Source organism: Hakea prostrata, chromosome 4, assembly GCF_041222555.1.
Source record: "Hakea prostrata isolate BN-2017 chromosome 4, UWA_Hpros_2, whole genome shotgun sequence".
Classification (NCBI taxonomy): domain Eukaryota; kingdom Viridiplantae; phylum Streptophyta; class Magnoliopsida; order Proteales; family Proteaceae; genus Hakea; species Hakea prostrata.
In genome coordinates this window covers 17,135,056-17,154,651 of record NC_142603.1, presented here as the reverse complement: position 1 = coordinate 17,154,651, position 19,596 = coordinate 17,135,056, and the positions used below count along the sequence as shown (strand labels likewise).

Sequence of the window (19,596 nt, the reverse complement as noted above, 5' to 3'; positions counted from 1 at the left end):
ACACTTTGCATCTGCCTCCCCTAAGGTATCCAATAAGATTAATTGAGGACAAATTATAATTTTTATGACCAAAATACCGTCATACCTATTCTTCCTTTACCACGTTCTTCGTCTACTCCGGTGATTAATTAAAAAAATTCCTTCAAGACCCTTCAAACCAAACCCTAATCCAAACCCTAGATTCAATAACATTTTTACTGGACAGCCCAACCCTTCTTCATTTCCTCTGGAGCTGTTATTTCGGCGAGTATTCCGGTTGGGTGTTGCAGTTCTGTTTCATCTCTCACCAAATCAGTGAAAGAATCAAGAAAGGTTGGGCTGGAACAAATGAAAGCTACAACTTGGAGTGAAGAACATAAAGTTAATGTGGCTTTAGCTATTGAGATGGAATAAAGAGAATTAGATAGATGAGACTGAAAGAAAGCGATGTTGGAGAAAAGCTTGGTGGTAGGGCAATTAGCCGGTGACTAACCTATTTTTAAAATTGGAGGAATTGGTGAAATTCTTTCCAAATTTATCTGGTTGCCTCTGTTTTACTAAACTTTAATCAGAGATTTCTTTGGTTTACATTATCGTCATTGCCACACACACAGAGAAAGACTCAAATTTTTGAATGGACGACAGTTTACATTATCAGCCTCCTGGCGCTTTCGCTCTCAGAGTTGTCTCTGGCCACTTGAGAAATCTTAATAGTTGTGTGCGAATCCATCATTTCCGTTTTCCTCCATTATTTCTCTCTCGTTTATTTCATAGATTCTATTTCATTTGATATCCCTAGTAGAACCTCAAACCTGAAATTTGAGGAGGATCAGCTGAGTTTGGGAGTTGTGCAGATTGGTCGCCTCAGCCTTACTTGCTCGGTGGTGACTCAGCCGGTACTGGTAGTGGTGGTGATCGATTGTGAAACTTTCATGGTGAAAGAGGTGGAGAAAAGGTGAATGCGACTAGGAAAGTACGAACTCGGAAGAACTCTAGGAGAGGGGAATTTCGGAAAGGTCAAATACGCCCGGGTACCTCGACTCGGCCAAGCTTTCGCCCTTAAGATCTTGGATAAAAAGAGGATCATCGACCTCAAAATCACCATTCAGGTCTATGTCTCCCATGATTTTAGGTAAGTGGGTAGAGATTTTATTAGATAATTATCAACTGCGGGTTTTAGCAAAGAAGTGAAAACCCTTCTTCATTTCCTCTGAAGCAGACGGTATTATAGTAGAGAAGTGGAAATGAAGAGTAGAAGAATAGGTACGATGGTATTTTGGTGTCATAAAAATTATAATTTATCTTTAATTAATCATATTGATACCTCCACTACATATTATTAATGGATGATTTTATTTTATTTTTTATTTTTTTAATTTGTTTAACTATTAATTTATATTGAGTAGTGAAAAATTATTATTATATATAATCATAAAGAAATTTTTGTTTATTTATATTTAACGTTCATTTGAAGGTTACGTAAGTACGTGCACAGTGCAGCTCCCTTGTATCCTTACGGTCGCTTTTATATATAATTTAATTATAGTATAAACGAGCATTTACTTTTTTATTAAGAAGAATTAATCATTATCGACAAACCAAACTCTTTGATAGTTTTTTTCTTATAAAGTTATCAATTGAAGTTGGGAAGGAAATATTTGGTCACGGTCCACGAAGGACTCAATTGCAATTAGAGTTGACATTAAGAGGTCCATGGTTCAGCTAGCTTGGTAAAAGCATTCATAGAAGAACCAACATCGGACCAGGCAGCCATGGCCTCTTCCTTCATCTTTTTACTCCTCTCTCTGAAAACCTTCCCTTCCTCCGATTCCATCAATGCTCTCACTCGTTTCTCAATCTCTCCTGCACACACAATCCCATCTTCAGATTTCTCCAACGGCATCGCCAATTTCATCTCTTCCACCAAAACTGCCTTGTTCAGGTTTTGCTCAGCATACAGAGGCCATGCTACCATTGGCACTCCTGCACATACACTCTCTAACACCGAGTTCCATCCACAATGAGTCACGAACCCACCCACCGATTCATGGCCAAGCACTTCCACTTGCGGGGCCCACACCTTGACCACGAGTCCCCGGTCTTTGGTCCTGCCCAAGAAACCTTCCGGCAACAAATCCTCCAAACCTGGCTCTTCTTGACCCATCGAATAGTGTTTGTTGTTGTTGTTGTCCTCTGAGAGCGGCTTTCTCAGAGACCACAAGAATCTCTGTCCACTCTTCTCCAACCCAACTGCAATCTCCTTGATTTGTTTCTTCGACATCACACCTCGACTTCCAAAGCAGAGGAACACGACGCTCTGACTCGGTTGCCTATCGAGCCATGACAAGCACGGATTTGCAGAGTCAACAACCTCTACAGGTTTGCTAATGGGACTGGCGTTCAATGGTCCGATGCAGTAAACAGGAGGGGTTGGAGCTCCTGGTAGGCAAAGCCCATCTGTGATGGCTTTGATCACTCTTGATTCGAGGGCTTCAAAAGTGTTTACTATGATTCCTTTTGACATGGGTAGGCTAAAACTCACATCTAAGAAACATGGGTAACCCTCATCTTCTCGATCCAGTAAGGGTTCAGGCACTTGCGTAGCAGGAATGGGCGGCAAGCCCGGAAAATAGAGATTGGTTGTGGTGAGGTCCTTGAAACTCTTGGTGGTTTGATTGTGGAGAGTGGGGAGATAAAGCATGAAGTTGAGAAAGATGGCACCTGAAGGGATATAATAATAAGTAGGGATACCCAGATCAGATGGAACGCTAAATGCAGGAGCGCAGAGGAAATCCAAAACAAAAGCTCGAATGGTGGAGGTTTCCGAGATGGTTTGAAGTGCACGGAGGAGGTTTGGGCTGTTGAGGCGGATGAGTTCGGTGCCGACTGCTGCGTGGCTTCGATTAGGAGAAGGTTTGATCGAGAGGAAAGGAAGGTGGTGGAAGGTGATGGAAGGGGTTGTTTCGGCGGCGCGGCGGAGGAAGGCGGTGACTTCTGAAGTGACATATTGGTCGGTTGTGACGACGACAGTGACGGAGAGACGGTGATGGCATTGATGGAGGATGAGCTTACCCAGATCAACCATCGATACCAGATGGCCTATGGCCACCAGAGGATACAACACTACGGTGCCTTCCATTGATTCTTCTTCTTCTTCTTCTCTGCTTCTGCAAATCGGTCCCCGAGATGAAAGTGCTAATAGCTTAATAAATTGGTCGTCATTGCCGAAGCTTCCATCACTGCCTGCGTCACTGTTTAGTTTGCTTGGTAAAAGGTCGCCTATCTGACGAATCACTCCCTTGTCAGCTTGCTAGAGACGCGTGGAATCTGTTGCCCATCTTTTATTTATTTATTGAAATTTGAAAGGAATCTATATTTCAGAGAAGAAAACAAAAAAAATCGTCCATATCGTCTCGTGTGTCCTTTTATTTTATTTTATTTTTTTATGAATTTTATTAAATTTCAACTGCAAATAGTTTTGTTTCCCTTAAATTGATTAAATGTACACTTTGTTTTTTTTTTTTTTTTTTTTTTAATACTGAAAATGAAATATTGTCGGCAAGGGTTAAACCCATGATCACTCCACTGAGAAATATAAATATTTACATTAAACCAATCCTAACTTGGCAAAATACACATGGTATTTTTAGTAGAACTGTAACTAAATTCATATGATTGTTTATTAGATTGGATAATATTCAGATAAAAATTTATTTGAATAGAGTAAAGTATTCAACAATTTTTTATTTCAAAATAGATGATAATCGGATTCGAAATCCAATAATCGGTAACCAGATAATCGAAAATTGGAAATGATCCTGTTAGAGTAATGTATTAAACATTCTTTTCTCTAAAAAAGGGTTAATAAGTCTCGGATTCTTATTTAGATAGTGGTTTTTCTAATCGAATTTGTATTTGGATACTAATGTATTTGAGCCAAATCTGATTTGTTTGGAAATTTGTTTTTTTGGGTAACAAATAAACGGAGTTTAGCAACCCTGAAAAAGAAAACTACTCAAGCATGCAAATCTAATTTTTAGTATTTGAGATTTAATAAAATCTTTGTGTCATACATTTGACATGGGCATCATAGACAGCATTACCATTGAAGCAAGATCCCTCCCACTAAAGAAAAACAATGTGCTCTTCTAATAGTTTTAAACCACACCCGATTTTTAAATTTTTTTTATAGTTCCTTATTTTTTTTATTTTTATATTAATTTCTTTCATTTTTTCAATTTTTTCACTTCTTACATGTGAAATATCACTATTTAGCCCCCTCAATATTGAAAATAACTTTTAGAGATAAAATAATGAATATAAATGTCATCATTAGTTAAAAATTAACTCTTCAATCCCTATTTATTCTCCCTTCTCTTTTTTCTCAAATCTTTTATTCCTATTTATTCTCTTCTCTTTCTAGGTTGAAAGGAAATGTTTGAAAAAAAAATCTTAATACCTATTAATTCTCTCGTATCTCCTCTCTCCTCTTATCTTCATATTTATTCTTCCATTTCTACAATTGTGGGTTAAGGAAAAATTTGGAAAAAATCTTCTCTATTAGGTAGTCTTTCTTTTTCTCACTTTATTTATTATCTTTCTTTCTTTAATTTTTTTTGTCATTTTGATTTTATATTATAAATAAAATGTCAATACTTAGTAAGGCAACTAACTACCATTGGTTTGCATCTCTTACTTAAAAAAACAAATTGGTTTGCATCTGACATTTTAGGGTTGAAGTCATGTGAATTTTTTTTTTGTATTGATGTTTTAATTTACCTGTATCTTATTGAACAAAAATATCTTAACAAAAAAAAATAATAAATAATATATATATATATATATATATATATATTGAACAAAAATATCATTATCAATAATTTACTTTTTTTGTCAAATGTGTGGGCCCCACAAAATATATGTGGGCCTTTTCCTTAATATAATAAAATAATTCATAGGTGGGATTCCCAATGGGTCTTATACGGGCCACAAAAAAACGTTGGTGCTTCCCTAATCTAGACTTCCATTCTTCGGCCCCCTAATATTGAATCCTGGTTCCGCCCCCGACTGTGTGGCTCAAAACCATCAAGGAAATACATTGTTTTCTCTTGAAAGGAAATGAACTAATTAGAACTCATAAGAAGAAGGTTACAAGTCCTTCTAATAGGAAAACCCAGCTGCAATTGATGTAATAACCATAACACAGGTAGGAACCTGCCGGACTCTAGTGGTCATCCATGAGGAAATGAATGTTAGGTATTGTTAGGTTTTTTTATTTATTAAAATCTATATATTAATTTTCAAAATTAGTTTTTGCATTTTTTTTTATTTAATTGTTTTGTTTGTGTGTAGGACCCATGAGGTCAGGGTGATAATGAGGCACCATGAGTAAAGGAGGCCCTTCATGAGTCTTAAATGTCTTGATCATGGTGATGAGGTGGGTTTACTTGAAGGGTGGAATTTACTCAAATTCTAACTCTTGACTTTCATTTTTCATTTCAACTTTATGATCATTCATGGTCATTACCATGAGTGGGGTTAAGGTATTTGAATGGATTAAATCCAATTCATTCCAAAGAAGTGAATATAAGAGTTACTTCTCTAAGTAGTAAGGAGGTTAGGAAAAGGGGTTTATCCACATTAGTGGAGGAGGGACAATCCCATTGATTCTCCCCCTTGTGAGGATGTGTGGTTTGGGCCAAACACAACTCTTCCTTGCATGTGGTGTGTAATAGAAACACTCATCACACTTGCATAATTTATGTTACAAAGTTAAATTCTTTATTTGAGTTGATCTAAGTGTTGTGCTCTAGCTTTTGGCTCTTTGAAGGGACTAGAAGAACTACATCATCTTTTAGTTTGAGGTTGCTTTATTTTAGAGGTGGTGGTGCGAAGAACCCTTGGTAGTAGGGTGCATCAATTACCTTAAAGACAGCACTCAAGGTGTGATTCAACCTTATTGATCGGTGGTTCGTTCGGTTGCAACATCAAGCTCTCCGGATTGACTAAGGATCTTCATCTTTCAATTGTGTTGCAATTTCAATTTTTGTATTTTATAAAATTTGTAATACAATTACTCCAATAGGCATTCAAAGCAAATGACACAGAAAATAGCCGTTGGGTAGAAGTAAAGATATTAGTGTACTAACATTGCGTTTTAAAAATCCCTTGAAAAGCCTAAGGACTTTGAGTTTCATGGAATGCCCTACCTAATTTTGCCACAAGGTTCACTTGGCATCACCTTATCCATGAATCGATCATTTTGGAGAATGCAGTAAATAATGAACCACCGTAATAGGACGGACTTAAGATTTAACATTAGAATGGGCTAAATACGAATATTTCGTACAAAATACAACAAATTTTTAACTCATTATCATTATAGTTAAAAAAAATTCTCCAATCAAGGACTCAACGATACTATTGATATTTCTCACATGGAAAGAGGGTCATCGGGAAAATTCCAAAATTTTGAAAAGGAGAAAAAACCATATATATTTTTTTGGGAGCACGACCCCTAGCCCCAATGTAGCTCTACCCCCTTTTTTATTATTATTTTTTAGATAATTACTATTGTCCCTGTGCTATTACTTAATTACTAAAATGACATTATCCTTTATAATATTACTGTTGCCCCTTCAATTCTAATGGTTTTAAGAGACAGTTATAGTTGAATGTTTAATATTTCTTGAATTAAGAAACAAAAAAATAATATTTTTTCCTCATATATATATATAATTTAATATCAAGTATAAAATAAGTAAAATTTTGGGATTATTTTTGAATTTTTACATAAATCAAAGATACCACATCATCACTTAACTAATTGAACTTAACAACAAGGGGACATCAATAATTACAGTAAAAGTCTAAAATTGAATCAGTAATTTCAAAAAGTATAGGGGATAAAAGTAATAATTAAACAATAATATAGGGGATAATAATAATTATCTTTTTGTAATATTCTCATCCCCAATTTATCTATATATAATCGGTTATATTGGGGTTTTGATTCATTCAGGTTTCATCAGTAGAAGAAGTTGAGGAAGAGGAGAACTGGAGAAGTAATGAAATTTGAAACTGTAAATGCAGGGTTAGAAGATAAGAGTTAAACTCTCTCCTCACTCCACCAAGATCAGATTCAATTCTCACACACAAGATCAAACAGAATAAATGCTGATACGAATAGCTGAAATGAAATCATTGTTTTCGCCTCACCATTTTGATGACAAAAATTAACGAGTTGACTCAGTATAACGGACACTTAGCAGTATTTTATTACTTAGCATGCGTAATTCATTCAATATGAAATCGTTGTGAAATGCATTTTGAACATACATATAGGTTCAACCTCAGTTGGTGAACTTCTTAATTGTAGACTAATTTGGTGGTTTAATGGACCAAAATAAAGTATCCATAACATTGTGAAAACTAAAGAGAATTAAGCGAATGATATTCATCAACTTCATAATCATCTAATCTTCTAGAGAGGCAATGAAGATTCTAATTTAAGATATGAGATATTGGAAGGAATTGAAAAAGTTTTGAACATAGCCCATTTAAGATACAGCAAATATCTTGGAAATAATTAGATAAAAAAATCAAAGTGAACTGATGATAATATCATGGTTGAGCTAAAAAGTACTTTAAATGTTCTATTTCAAGTGGATAAGAATACATTGTGAGAGGCCTTGTGTAGCGAAGGTTATTTTAGGATTTAGAGCATCAAGTATGCTTTGGAATAATTTTGGTAATGATGAATTGCATTATTTTTTAACATGGATTTCTTGTATCTCAATGGTTGGCAATAGAGTTTCTTCCTTTAGTAGGAATCTTTGTAATTCTACATTATTCTTCGAAGGTGTGAATATTATAAGTGATTAGACATTCTGAATATTTAGTCATCTCTTTAAAGCACCCAAGAAATCCAATTCTATTCTAGTGCGTTAAAAAAAACAAAAACAATAGTCATCCTAAGTTTTAAGTACGTTATCTTATTGAAAACTATTTAGATCAAAATCCAATCTTAACAGGCAAAACCTGGATTCAACATTTTGAGGGGAGCCAAATAATAAAAATTCGAATCACTTTCCCATCGGACGAGCACTAACACCTTTTCACCACACATATTATGTAGGGGCCATATGATACCCATGAAGAGTCTCATATTTGAATCATTTTATTATATTCAAACGTGAAATCCACACATTAAAATATACATAAATTATTAGGAGGATTAAAATATAAGTAATACAATTATATGTAAATTATTAAAAATATATTGAAATAAAGCATGAGTACCAAAATGGTATGAATAGATTTGTTAAAATTTAAAACTTTATAAGATCATGAATAGTGATTACTAAATTTAGGAGTAAACTATTGAGAAAAATCAAAGAGATAAGATAAAAAATAAAGAATGAGATATAAAGATAGATAAATCCTAATATGTAATTGACATAAGTGAAGCACAAGATGTACAAGTAGAAGAAGAAATTAATAGAGAGAAAATACTCTTATGAATGCCGAAATAAAAAAGTTAGAGGAGAAATTATAGGATAAAAGATAAGTTTGAAGTCAATCAACTAAAAATGCGAAAATAGTCAATTAGTGAGAAAAAAAAAATTAATGGTTATGATTAAATCTAATAAAATCAGTGGTTTAAATTTCAAGCATCAAAGAATATTTTAGGTAAACAAAGGAATCAAAGTTTTTGGAGAAAATTTAGGAAATCGATAATTTTCCAATTGAAAAAATTACATATAGAATTGAAAGCTATAAATGAACAACTTTGCTAAAACATAAGGGAGGATTTATAATTGATTTTTTTTTTTTCCCAAAGTAGTAGATGTAATTAATTGCAAACATAGGGACCCTTTAGATTTTGATTTTGCCATGTTGCCCCCACTGCACCATGAGACCATATATGCAGCCATGGCTTCTTTCTTTCTTCACCTTCTAACTCCCTTCTCTCAAAACCCTTTGTTTTTTTTCAATTACAGCAAAGCTCGTTTCTCGATCTCCTATGCAATCACCAACCAATCTTCCAATTCCTCCGCTAGCAGAGCCAATTACATCTGCTACACCAAAACTGCGATGTTCATGTGTTGCTCAGTGTGGAAAGGCCATGCCACCATTGGCACCACTGTGCACACTGCCACTTGAATGAACTTGGGTTTAGAATTTAAGAGAAAAAGATTGAAAGGGGGCGCCAAAGAATCCCTTTATGTCCTGATTCTCACACAATTGAGGCACACAATTCATAACAACCTAAATTGTCCCACATATGTATTTCCTCTCATCAATTATGCTCTAGTGCTTTGACGGCCAGAGCCAGAGAGGGTGAAAGAGGAAACAGAAGGTGGTGCTGCCATGGCATTGTCAAACCCAAAGGGTAGAAAGAGAGAAACCCTGGTTAAGAGTTGGTGATTGGGTATTAAACTTTGACCTCAGTTTCAGACATGGATACAGGTCCAAGTGAAAGACTGATGTAATTGGATACTGTTGAAGTGCTCCTGTTGGACATCCATGGACAAATTGGACAACTGAGGGGTAGACATGTGTTGATATTTATGTACTCAGGAGAGACTGGATGCCATAACATGAGAGTGGGGAATGAGGATTTTCACATTTGTTGAACTGCTCAAACCCACAGGAGCATTCATCATCTAGCCATTACCCTGTCATGGATAACAATTATAGCTAGAATGACATATTCGTTAAGACATCCAATGAAGTTTCAGGAACTCAATAGCAAAGGAAAAGAGGACCTTCATCTGCTGGTACCTGGATAACCAAAGTTAAATTTAAGGCTGAGAGAATAACACCTAATGCATGTCCTAGAGTTATTGTAACTTCCCCAAAAATTTGTCCAGAGCAACCAACACAAAATGAACTTCATCAACTTTCACTGATCTCATTTCCATGCACAAAGAAGAAAAAAAAACCCAGCATGGTCATTATTCATTAGCCACTGATAAACCCCTAATAGTCAAAGTGTACAAAAGAAAGAAGGGTAGGGACTACAAGATGCAACCTACTGATACTACGGGAAATACAGCTAAAGAGAAGCCAACTGGAAACACCTAAGTGGACAGCAACAGTTAAGGGTACAGCTGGCAACAAATGATTAGTTGAGAGTGGGCAACACCCAAGTGGACGGCAGCAACTAAGGGCACCATCCAGCTGGCAACAAATGATTGGTTGAGAGTGGGAAATTTAGTTATGCGTGAGGAGTTTGTTGAGTTGGTTAGGATCAAAGAAGAAGAGAAATATGTAAGGAGTTGGGGGAGGGAGAGAGGGAGGGGGAAGAAAGGTAGCAGCTGAAGGGCTTGCTGGGGAGAGGAGTACCTCTCAGGATAGGGGAATTGTAATGTAAGGAAACCATTGAATCTGAATAGGAGGAGAGGTCATGGTTACTTGCTGTATTTCAATTCTAGGAGTCTTATTCATCCATTGATAGTTGCATACATCTCTGAAGAATGATTAACAATGACATTAAATAAACAGAGTTAATTCAGGTTGCTGTTATTACTTTTTTTGTGTTAATGGATGAAACTCTATTTTGCTGTTAGAAGGGTTATTGGTAGGGCTCAGGGCAGTGTAGATTGAGTCTTATCAGCCACCCTAGTACATACGGTGGCTCTTCAACTCAGCACATGAGAGGTCAAGTTTGAAGGAGATGTCACATGCTAACCAATCCACCAGTGCCTGGGGAAAGTTCCCCACTAGCATGAGACGAATCCAGACAGGAGATGGAAGATGGGTCCATGAGACACAATGGAGCTACTTGCTTTCATGATATCACAAATTGAACGAAAGACACCCAAAAGAGTACATACAAGACTGAAGAGAGACAAGGGGGGGGATTTCAAGGGCACCAAGGTGCAAAAAGAGAAGAACACACCACCAAGAAAGAAAAAAAAGGGGGGAAACGGGGACCCCCCCCCCCCCCCCCGGGGGGGGCCGAGGGAGGGGGGGGGGGGGCCAAGGGGGCGAGGGGGACAGCCCCGCCCGGCCCCCCCCCCACCAACAACCAACAAAAAAAAAACCCCCCGGGGGGCGCCCGCCACCCACCAAAAAGGGGGGGGGGGGGGGGGGGGGGAACACTGAGGCAAAAACCAAGCAGGAGTGGGAAAGAAGAAGGAGGGGGGGGGGGGGGGGGTAAAAAAAAAATTAAAAAAAAACCCCCCCCCCCCCCCTCTTCCTTCCCTCTCTCCTCCCCCCCCCCCTGTTTCTTTTTTTTGATTAATTGATTTCAATCTTTTTATTTGAGAGGACCAGGCTGTAACAAATCAAAGTTAACCTATCTTCTAGGCATCACAAAGTCATCAATTCTTGGAATTATTTGAATTCTCCCATAGGTGGCAAATCATTTATTGCATCAAATTCGAATTAGTCTCCAATCTCCTATGAATTACTCTCTCTTTTAACCAAGCGCTTTTAATTCCACATATAAATGTGACCTTTATGTATACAATCAATGGAAAGAATCAACCTTCTCTTGGCAAATTGTCACAACCAAGTTTAAAAGGAGTTCAAAGATAATGAAAGAAATCAACCATGGTGGTCTTGTGGTGGGGAACTCCATTAAAATTTGACTCTCAAAGGAAAAATACATCCCAGCTGACACATTTGTAACTTGTTAGATCCTTTGCATACTTGTGGTGGCAAGCTTCATCAAATTTTGGTTCTCAAAGGAAAAATACATTCCAACAGATGTTAGATCATTTTTGTACATGTATGGAACATTATCCGAATCCCTCAAGTAATTTTTTTTTTGGGTGGTTAAAGACCTCTATAGATGAATTCCTCACAAGCAATGATGCAAAATATGACTTCAAAAATAAAAAGTCATCTTCCCAGCCCCCAAACTCACCAACTAAGGAACATAATAAATTGTCTGCCAGGTAAAAAGTTAACCACACCTAAGAACAATACATCTAAAATACTAAATTATAAAGTGACTATCACCACAACAACACCCTATTAAGCTCTCCCCCTGTTTATCGAAGAGAAATAAGATAATAATCAGCCACCACGAGCTTCTCTCCTAGTGGCATCATGAAGGAGATCAACATCAACTCCATCTGAGGGAAGCAGCACATACCTCACAACTGATCCCCTGATAAAGCAGTTCCGCACTGAAAGCTGTCAAGAGTAGAGAAACTAGTAAGTTCAGGGTGGTTGTTTTTTTTTTTTTTTGGTGGAAAAGATAATTAAATGCACACAAGGAACCTCTCAAAAGAAAAATGGCAGAAGAATTGCACAAAATAGAGCAACCCACAGCAAAATATGATTGACAAACATGAAACTCACAGAGGCTCCATTTGGTTGCAAAAGAAAAAGGGAAGGGAAACAGAACAAAATTAAAACTAAAATGGAAACTTTTTGTGATAATTATCCAACATGATCGTATAACTTACAACGGAATATTCTGAATCTAGTGATTACTATTTTGCAAGATTTGTGATTAGGTTTCTCATTTGTAAACGGAAAACACAGATTCAATTTAAAAATTTATATTACCATATTTACTAAGAATTTAAGGTAGTTGTAAAAGCATCAGTACAAAGTTTCCATTTGCTATTTTGTAAGTGGTTTCACTTTCCTTCCCTTCCCTTGTAAACAGAGAGCCATGACAAAAACAAACCAATGTTTCACATATAGACAAGGGAAATGGAATGTGCAGAAACCCAGCTTCATATGTTTCATTGCTCTATTAATCTTTCACATTCTAGTCCTTGGCTTCCATCTGAACAAGCAGTAAATTTGGAAGGCAGCAAACTGCACATGCCATATAAGAATGAGTCATTTCTGAGCTCTCTTTATAGGAAGCCAGTCACACAATGATTGTAATTGTAAATATATGTCCTTCAATGATGATAATTCCAAACCCAAACTGGTAACATTAATCGAGCCCACACTTTATTTCCAACTCCAATTGTACCACATTAGACACTCAGAATATCACCACTGTTTGAATTGATCATCCTCCAACTCCAGAAGTTCCTAGATCCCCAGTGGAATATATTAAATTTTAACATCACCTCTCCTTTTGGTGGAATCCACACTTCTGCTTGGTAATTGAGTACATTAAAAAGTAGGTAATTTCACTTGCACCTCTCTTAAGGTAAGTTGTACTTCCATTTTCACTCATCAACTTTCACTATTTTCATGCACCTCCCCTGATTTCCCAAATAAATGGCACTTGAACCCACTCCAATAGTTGTGTCCGTTAGGTCCAACTATCAACTCTCATCTGTAAATATAAAGACAGTGTTGAAAACAAAATTCAGGAAAGAAAAAAAAAGGGGACAAATTATGCTTTGCTGAGATGGATCCAGGGCTTGTCCATCTATCTACTTTTGTATCAAAACATAATGAAAATAGAATCATCAAACCTTAAGCCTTTGCATGCCAAACTCTTAAACCCTAATAAAACCTGAGAAATCCTCAAGTGTCTCGAACCCCATTCATGCCTTCTCTTCAAGCCCAATCCCAAAATCAAATTCTAAAAGCAAATAAAATTTTCAACAACAATTTTGACCTAACAAATGATTTTTTTGAACTTCAAAAGTGACAAAAAAAAAACAATAATACAAGGGGGCATGATAAATGCTGAATCAGTTAGATCCTATTTGTGATTTGCCAACGATATATCCATTGTGTGATGAGGGGAACATATAGCTATAGATCCTGTTATTATACAATGTTTTCTTGATGTTGCAAATGCATAGTGGATACACTAGTCTTGAATCACAACATATAAGTGACTTGATATGTCAAAATGTGAGATGAAATTCAAGCTGATAAGAAATAAGTCATCGGGAATGCTTTGGGTATATTTTCCATCAAAGTCATAAAGGAATCTAATTGGAATGATGAAGATGCAAAACAGAGAGAGCATGCTGGCAGGGATCTCCATGGAAGAAGTGGATCAAATGCAATGCAGTAACAAGAAGATAAAGAGAGGAGGATCAACGCAGGAAGGGGGAGATTAGGGTGGCGACTGTGTTTGTAGATTTTATGCAGATATGGGGGTTAAAGGCCTGTGTACAATGATCTGAATTGAGAGGAGTTGGTGGACAAAGATGAGGATAGGATTTCGACAGCCAACCATTGCTGACAACCCTAACCTAAACTTGTGACGTAACCACACTAGTGAGGGCCAAAATACAAGATCCAATAAAGAAATCAGCAGGCAATTAGGGTTACTAAACACCTGCAGTTAAGGATATAGGGTTGTCTAGGGGTTTCAGATTTAAATTGCAGAAGTCCAGGGTTTTAGGAAATTAGGGTTTCAATTTTATTGGGTTTGTAGGGTGTAAATAGGGCTAGGGTTAGGACTAACATGATAGATGGAGGTGGGGGTTGTGCTTCTAAAGGGGAAGGAAGTTGGTACATGGGATTGAGAGATATGGGATTTAGGGTTTTGAAGGAAGAGGGGAAGGGCCAAATGGGCGGTAAGAGGAATTACAGTAATGCGATGGAAGAGGGAAGAAGGGGGAAGGCTAGATGCATTGGAGAGGAAGGGGTAAAAAGCAGGCTTGGGATTGTTGGCTTTCCAATTTGATTGCTTGTGGAAGAGGATTGCATGGAGGAATGCAAATAACCTTGTTGCCGCAGGAAATTCCTACACTTGAGAACCTTAGAATCCTACTCGATCCTCTTGATCTCCGCTATAACTCTCCTTCAATTATTTTATTCATCAAAACTGATTTGGTTACAAGCAATAGACTGTATGTATGGCCTTTATGGAAAGACTCCTACTAGGAATCAACTTTAAAAGCAAAACAGAAAAGGACTCTTATTTTAAGAAGGAATCCTATTTAAAATAAGACTCCAACTTAACTACTCCTAGGCTAACCCAAATAACAACATAAAAGTAGGACTAGACTACTGATGAAATAGGACATCAACTAAAGGAATTCTGTTTTAAATAAAACTCCTAAGTGCATAAGGATTGCTAAATAACTTGACAAAGGCTGACTCAAATAACAAAATAAGAACATAGTCAGACTCTAAATAAAATTCTACTTGTAGCTAGACCTAGTTGGCCTGAATATGACTGCTCAAAATGCCCCTACTGTTGAAAAATTACCCCACGCTGCTGGGCTGACCCATAGGGTCTTCTAGTAACAGATCAATCTGGCTCTGACACCAATATTAAACAACATATGTGGAGATGGATTCAAGATCACATAACTCTATGTACTTGAATGCAATGTTGCTAGACATAGGCGGTGCCTCCTTGCTTTCCTTAATCTATCTTCTTGTATTCATGCACTCCATGTTCCAAATTGGGAAACTAGGATGATGGAGGTTAAGGTTCAACTTCTTCCTAACTTCTTCCTCATAGAGAAGTCACAGAGAGCAAGGAGAGGAAATCCGAATTTTCACGGTCACTTTCTCGTATTCCTTCCGTCTATTTATTATAAGCTCTTTTCCTCAACACTACGACTTAATTAGAGTCCCACTTAGACTCAACCAAGTGAGGGAAGTTAAAATGGGAATCCCATCTGGAGTTAAGCAAATAAAGGGGAAGTAATTTAAGAATGCTCAACTACTTTGCTGTCACCTTGGGCGCAAAGTATAATGAGCCCCATACCCAATACAATTAACAATATAAAACATGAAAAGATTTTATACCTTAAAATTTACACACTAAATAAAGCCAACTGCCAGCTTTAACATCATTGGGCTAGCATACTTGAACCCAAGTACCCAACGTTAACACCTCACAATGTTTGTTAACGTTGGGTACTTGGGTTCCTGGCTTACACTCTTTTAAAAATATATCATGGCCATTTGTCAAACATATTGACATAGTTGGAAAGAACTACAATGTGTAACTCATCAATATAAACCAACCAGCTTAAAATTTAAAAAAATAAAATAAAATTGCATATCCACTCTACTACATGCTATGCATATATCTCAACATGTCATACATTTAGATTATTGTATGATATTAGTGAACCCAAACAATGTGTTTTAGGCATAATGAGAGCCTAGTGGATCAATACTACTCTATCAAAGTCAATGTACCATCGATATGAAAAGGGAAAATTGATCAAATTATAAATATGGTTACCCCATCCCTGCCCTCTAACTGGACTGACATGATTTTTATCAGCTTAAATTTCATCTCCATCACATCTTCACTTGCCAAGTCACTTATAGGTTGTGATTCAAGACTAGTGTATCCATTACGCATTTGTAACACCAGAAGAACATTGTATGAAAACAGAATCTATATCTATATGTCCCTTCTCATCACACCATGGATACATCAATGATACCATGGTAACTATAAAGTTTCATATTGCAGACCACCCATATGTTAGAACATTGGAAGATTTAACCAAGTTCAATGATTTCATGGTTGTCCAAACGGAAGTGGAAAAATATCAGCTTGCCTGCAAATCATTCAGCACAAGATCATTGGGTCTCTATAATGCACCATCTTTCTTTCAGGGTTTTACTTGATGGAATTGCAGCTCAATTGGTGAGCACTGAGCGCTATAGGCTCTCTCCTTCCTTCAAACTAGTTAACAAAGAACCCTCATATTTCGTGGTAAATTTATAATTTCCATATCTTCCGACCCTAATCAGAAACCTAAATCCCCTACATTCTCAGGTTTTTGCCTAGCAAGTATCTTGCGCCCAGATAGTAAATTTAAACCAGTTAGAGAATTCTCCAAATAAGGAACGATGGCAATAACTTAAACGGAAATTACCATGTGAGGATACTTGTCTTGATCAACAACCGTCGTGTTCTCTAGCTTAATATTTAGGTATTGATCAACCGAATGGAGAGTTCCTCTAATGGCGAGATCATTCTTCAATTCAACCGTCACTTCTCTTCCCACTAAATCCTTGAAATAAGAGAAGAACAACTACAAAGCAAAAAGAAAAGAAAAGAAAAGAAAAGAAAGAAAGAATGAAAACAATGGAACTGTATAATCAGAAAACCATAAATTCGTGAAGGAATCAAACAAAAGGTTACAAATTTTATTAAGAAGGAAAAGAATTTACCATCTTAAACCGTAGCACTTGTAGAACAACGAAAGAAAGCGAAAGAAACCCCTTTGCTCTTAACGATGAAGCGAAGATCCTTGTTATAAATTTGTTTGATTTTCCGCTCCTCAGCTTCCCTATCTTGTTCTTCCTGAATTACTCTCAAGTTCTTCGAACATGAAGCAATTTTGTTTATTTATTCTCTAAACAGAATTTAGAAGTTAGACGTTGGATCCGAACTTGGTGGTTGGAGCTTACAACGGAAAGCTAAAATAATAATATTAATCCCTAAAAAATAATAATAATACTAATTATATAATCAAAAAATAATAATAATAAATTAATAAACTGTTTTTATCCCAATGAAGATGGACTGGTGGAATAGGAGATTATTTTTATCAATTATGATTCTTAATTATGGGTTTTTTATTATTTTAAATTGTTTTTCATCTATTATCAGTTTTGTATTTACTTAAAGAAGAATTTTCAAAATCTATAATAGGCTTTTTATTTATTATGGATTATAGTAAGAATTTCATTCTCTTCGATTATGCAAATGGTTACTTAAAATTTTATAATTAAGATGAGTGTAAAATAGTTAATACACACTTTTATAAAAAAAATCATACTTTTTATTTTCTCTTTTCTCATTTGTTCATTAGCATTTTCTATTAATTTTTTACTTTGATATATCAAACTTATTTTCAATTCTATAATTTATTTTTGACAAAATTCACAAAATCATTTTTCATTATTGACCAATAATGAATTCTTGTACTTATTTCTTTTAAATAGACATAATAGAAAATGAGAATTGATACAAAAAAGAGCCACCTTAATTAAATATGTTCTTGAAAATTTTTCCACATGTTTATTTTTTATTTTTTTGGGTTAAAAAACAAATTCATTGAGAACTAGAGTATTACAAATGTTATATTTGAATTACACAAATTTAGAAACCAAAATTTTAATTTTTGCCAAATTCTTAATGGCAGAACATTGAAAAGACATCCTTTGATAAAAAATCTACCAAAGCGAGTTTTCTTTTTATGGGTAAGAGGAAAACTTTATTAAAGAGAGAAATCACATTTACAACCTAACGATAAAACATCAAATAACATTAATTGTCGAATATGAGAAAGGGGTGTGTGTAAGTATAAGAAGGATTCCTACGTTAACGCTCTTTCCCTTGCCAAATCATCTGCCACAAAATTTGCTTCCCTAGGTACATGGGTGAAAGAGTTATAGTCAAATTTTCCAGTCAGTCTTCTGACATCCGATATGATTGGAAAAATCTCCCACAGAAGCCTCTGTAGGGTGCTTTTAAAGGATGGCAATTAGTGCTTAATTATTATTTTCCAAATCTATTTTGAGCAAATTGAGATATTGTGTCCAAAGCATAGTCTGCCTTATGGCTACTAGAGCTTCAAGAGTAAAAACATCTTGACTTCTTGAGTTGCTGACTTGCAGTACCATACCCTAAACCAAAGGGAGTTCGTTGAAACAAAACTAGTGACCTCTCCATTGCATTTGTGAAACTCCAAAAACTGTTAGTGTGAACATTTGATTGGGTGAAATTATTGTGAACTTAACTTATTTGTTATCTATTTTATAAAATAATCATAAAAATTTTATCACGAAAGTTTTTGTGTAGATTGTGTGGATGTGGTCAGTTCAACAATGATCATAGCCCCAGCATCCTATTATAAATCAGGGTTAAAGAAGGATAATCTCTTGTATATGAATCGTATCTAAAAAATTTATTTTCTTCAAATTCTTGTTGGTAAAAAAGTAAAATAACCTACATAGCAATGGCTAAAAATAGACATTTATAAAAATTATTTGGAGTTCAAATCCTATACTTGTAGGGATAGAGAATTGAATTTCTTTTACATATATGTCCAAACAAATTAGAAAAGAAATCTATCACTAAACACAAACAAGGTGGATCAAAGGTGAACCCTCTTCTTAAATATATGGTGGAGAAGAGTGAGAAAAGTGAAGTCCTCTAGTCTCACGAATGGAAGATTCCAACTCCAGGCTATGTATTTAAAAAATGATTTTTCAAAATCCTTTTTGTTAAAAATGATTTGCTAACCTTTCAAAGGCGCAAAGAGGAAGAGGCTATATTGTAAGAACATTCAGCTTTTTCCTATAGGCATTATGTTTTATTGGGAAAAAAATCTTCTGTTGTACACAACAGTGCACTTAGATGCCAAACAATAAATTGAAATTTAAAGCATAATTTCAAATTTAAAAATGTCAAAATAGATGTGTAATTTTTTTTTTCTTTTTTATCATATTGTTTGGCATCTAAGTGCACTACTATGCACAATAGATGATGTTTTCCCTGTTCACGTGTTTAAAGAACGGTGGTGCAGCTCGTGGAAGAAGTCCGCACCATCACGAGACTTGGCAGGCATATATCTTTCAACCATGCGTAAGTAGGTAGGCAAATAAAACTGCCAATCAAATATTGAAAGTGAAGTTAAGTCCAGAGGTCCCTTCATTATTCTTTTCGAATCCCCCTCCTAAGTTGAAAGGGATTCTTCAGGCGATCCCACCCAAAAAAAAAACAAAATAAATAAAAGGAGA

At 35.9% G+C, this 19,596-nt stretch overlaps 1 protein-coding gene and 1 pseudogene across 1 annotated transcript; both read right to left on the bottom strand.

Annotated features, from left to right (window-relative positions):
- Window positions 1–1,299: 1,299 nt before the first annotated feature.
- Window positions 1,300–3,148, bottom strand: LOC149018252 (UDP-glycosyltransferase 88B1 pseudogene; annotated as a pseudogene).
- Window positions 3,149–11,284: 8,136 nt separating this feature from the next.
- On the bottom strand, window positions 11,285–17,227 carry LOC149018251 (sm-like protein LSM2). The gene is made up of 3 exons (XM_089154320.1): window positions 17,020–17,227; window positions 16,722–16,880; window positions 11,285–12,129 (listed from the first exon to the last, which is right to left on the bottom strand). The coding sequence occupies exons 1-3, from the start codon at window positions 17,020–17,022 to the stop codon at window positions 12,010–12,012; spliced, it is 282 nt and encodes a 93-aa protein (XP_089010446.1). The 5' UTR covers window positions 17,023–17,227; the 3' UTR covers window positions 11,285–12,009.
- Between the last annotated feature and the right edge of the window lie 2,369 nt (window positions 17,228–19,596).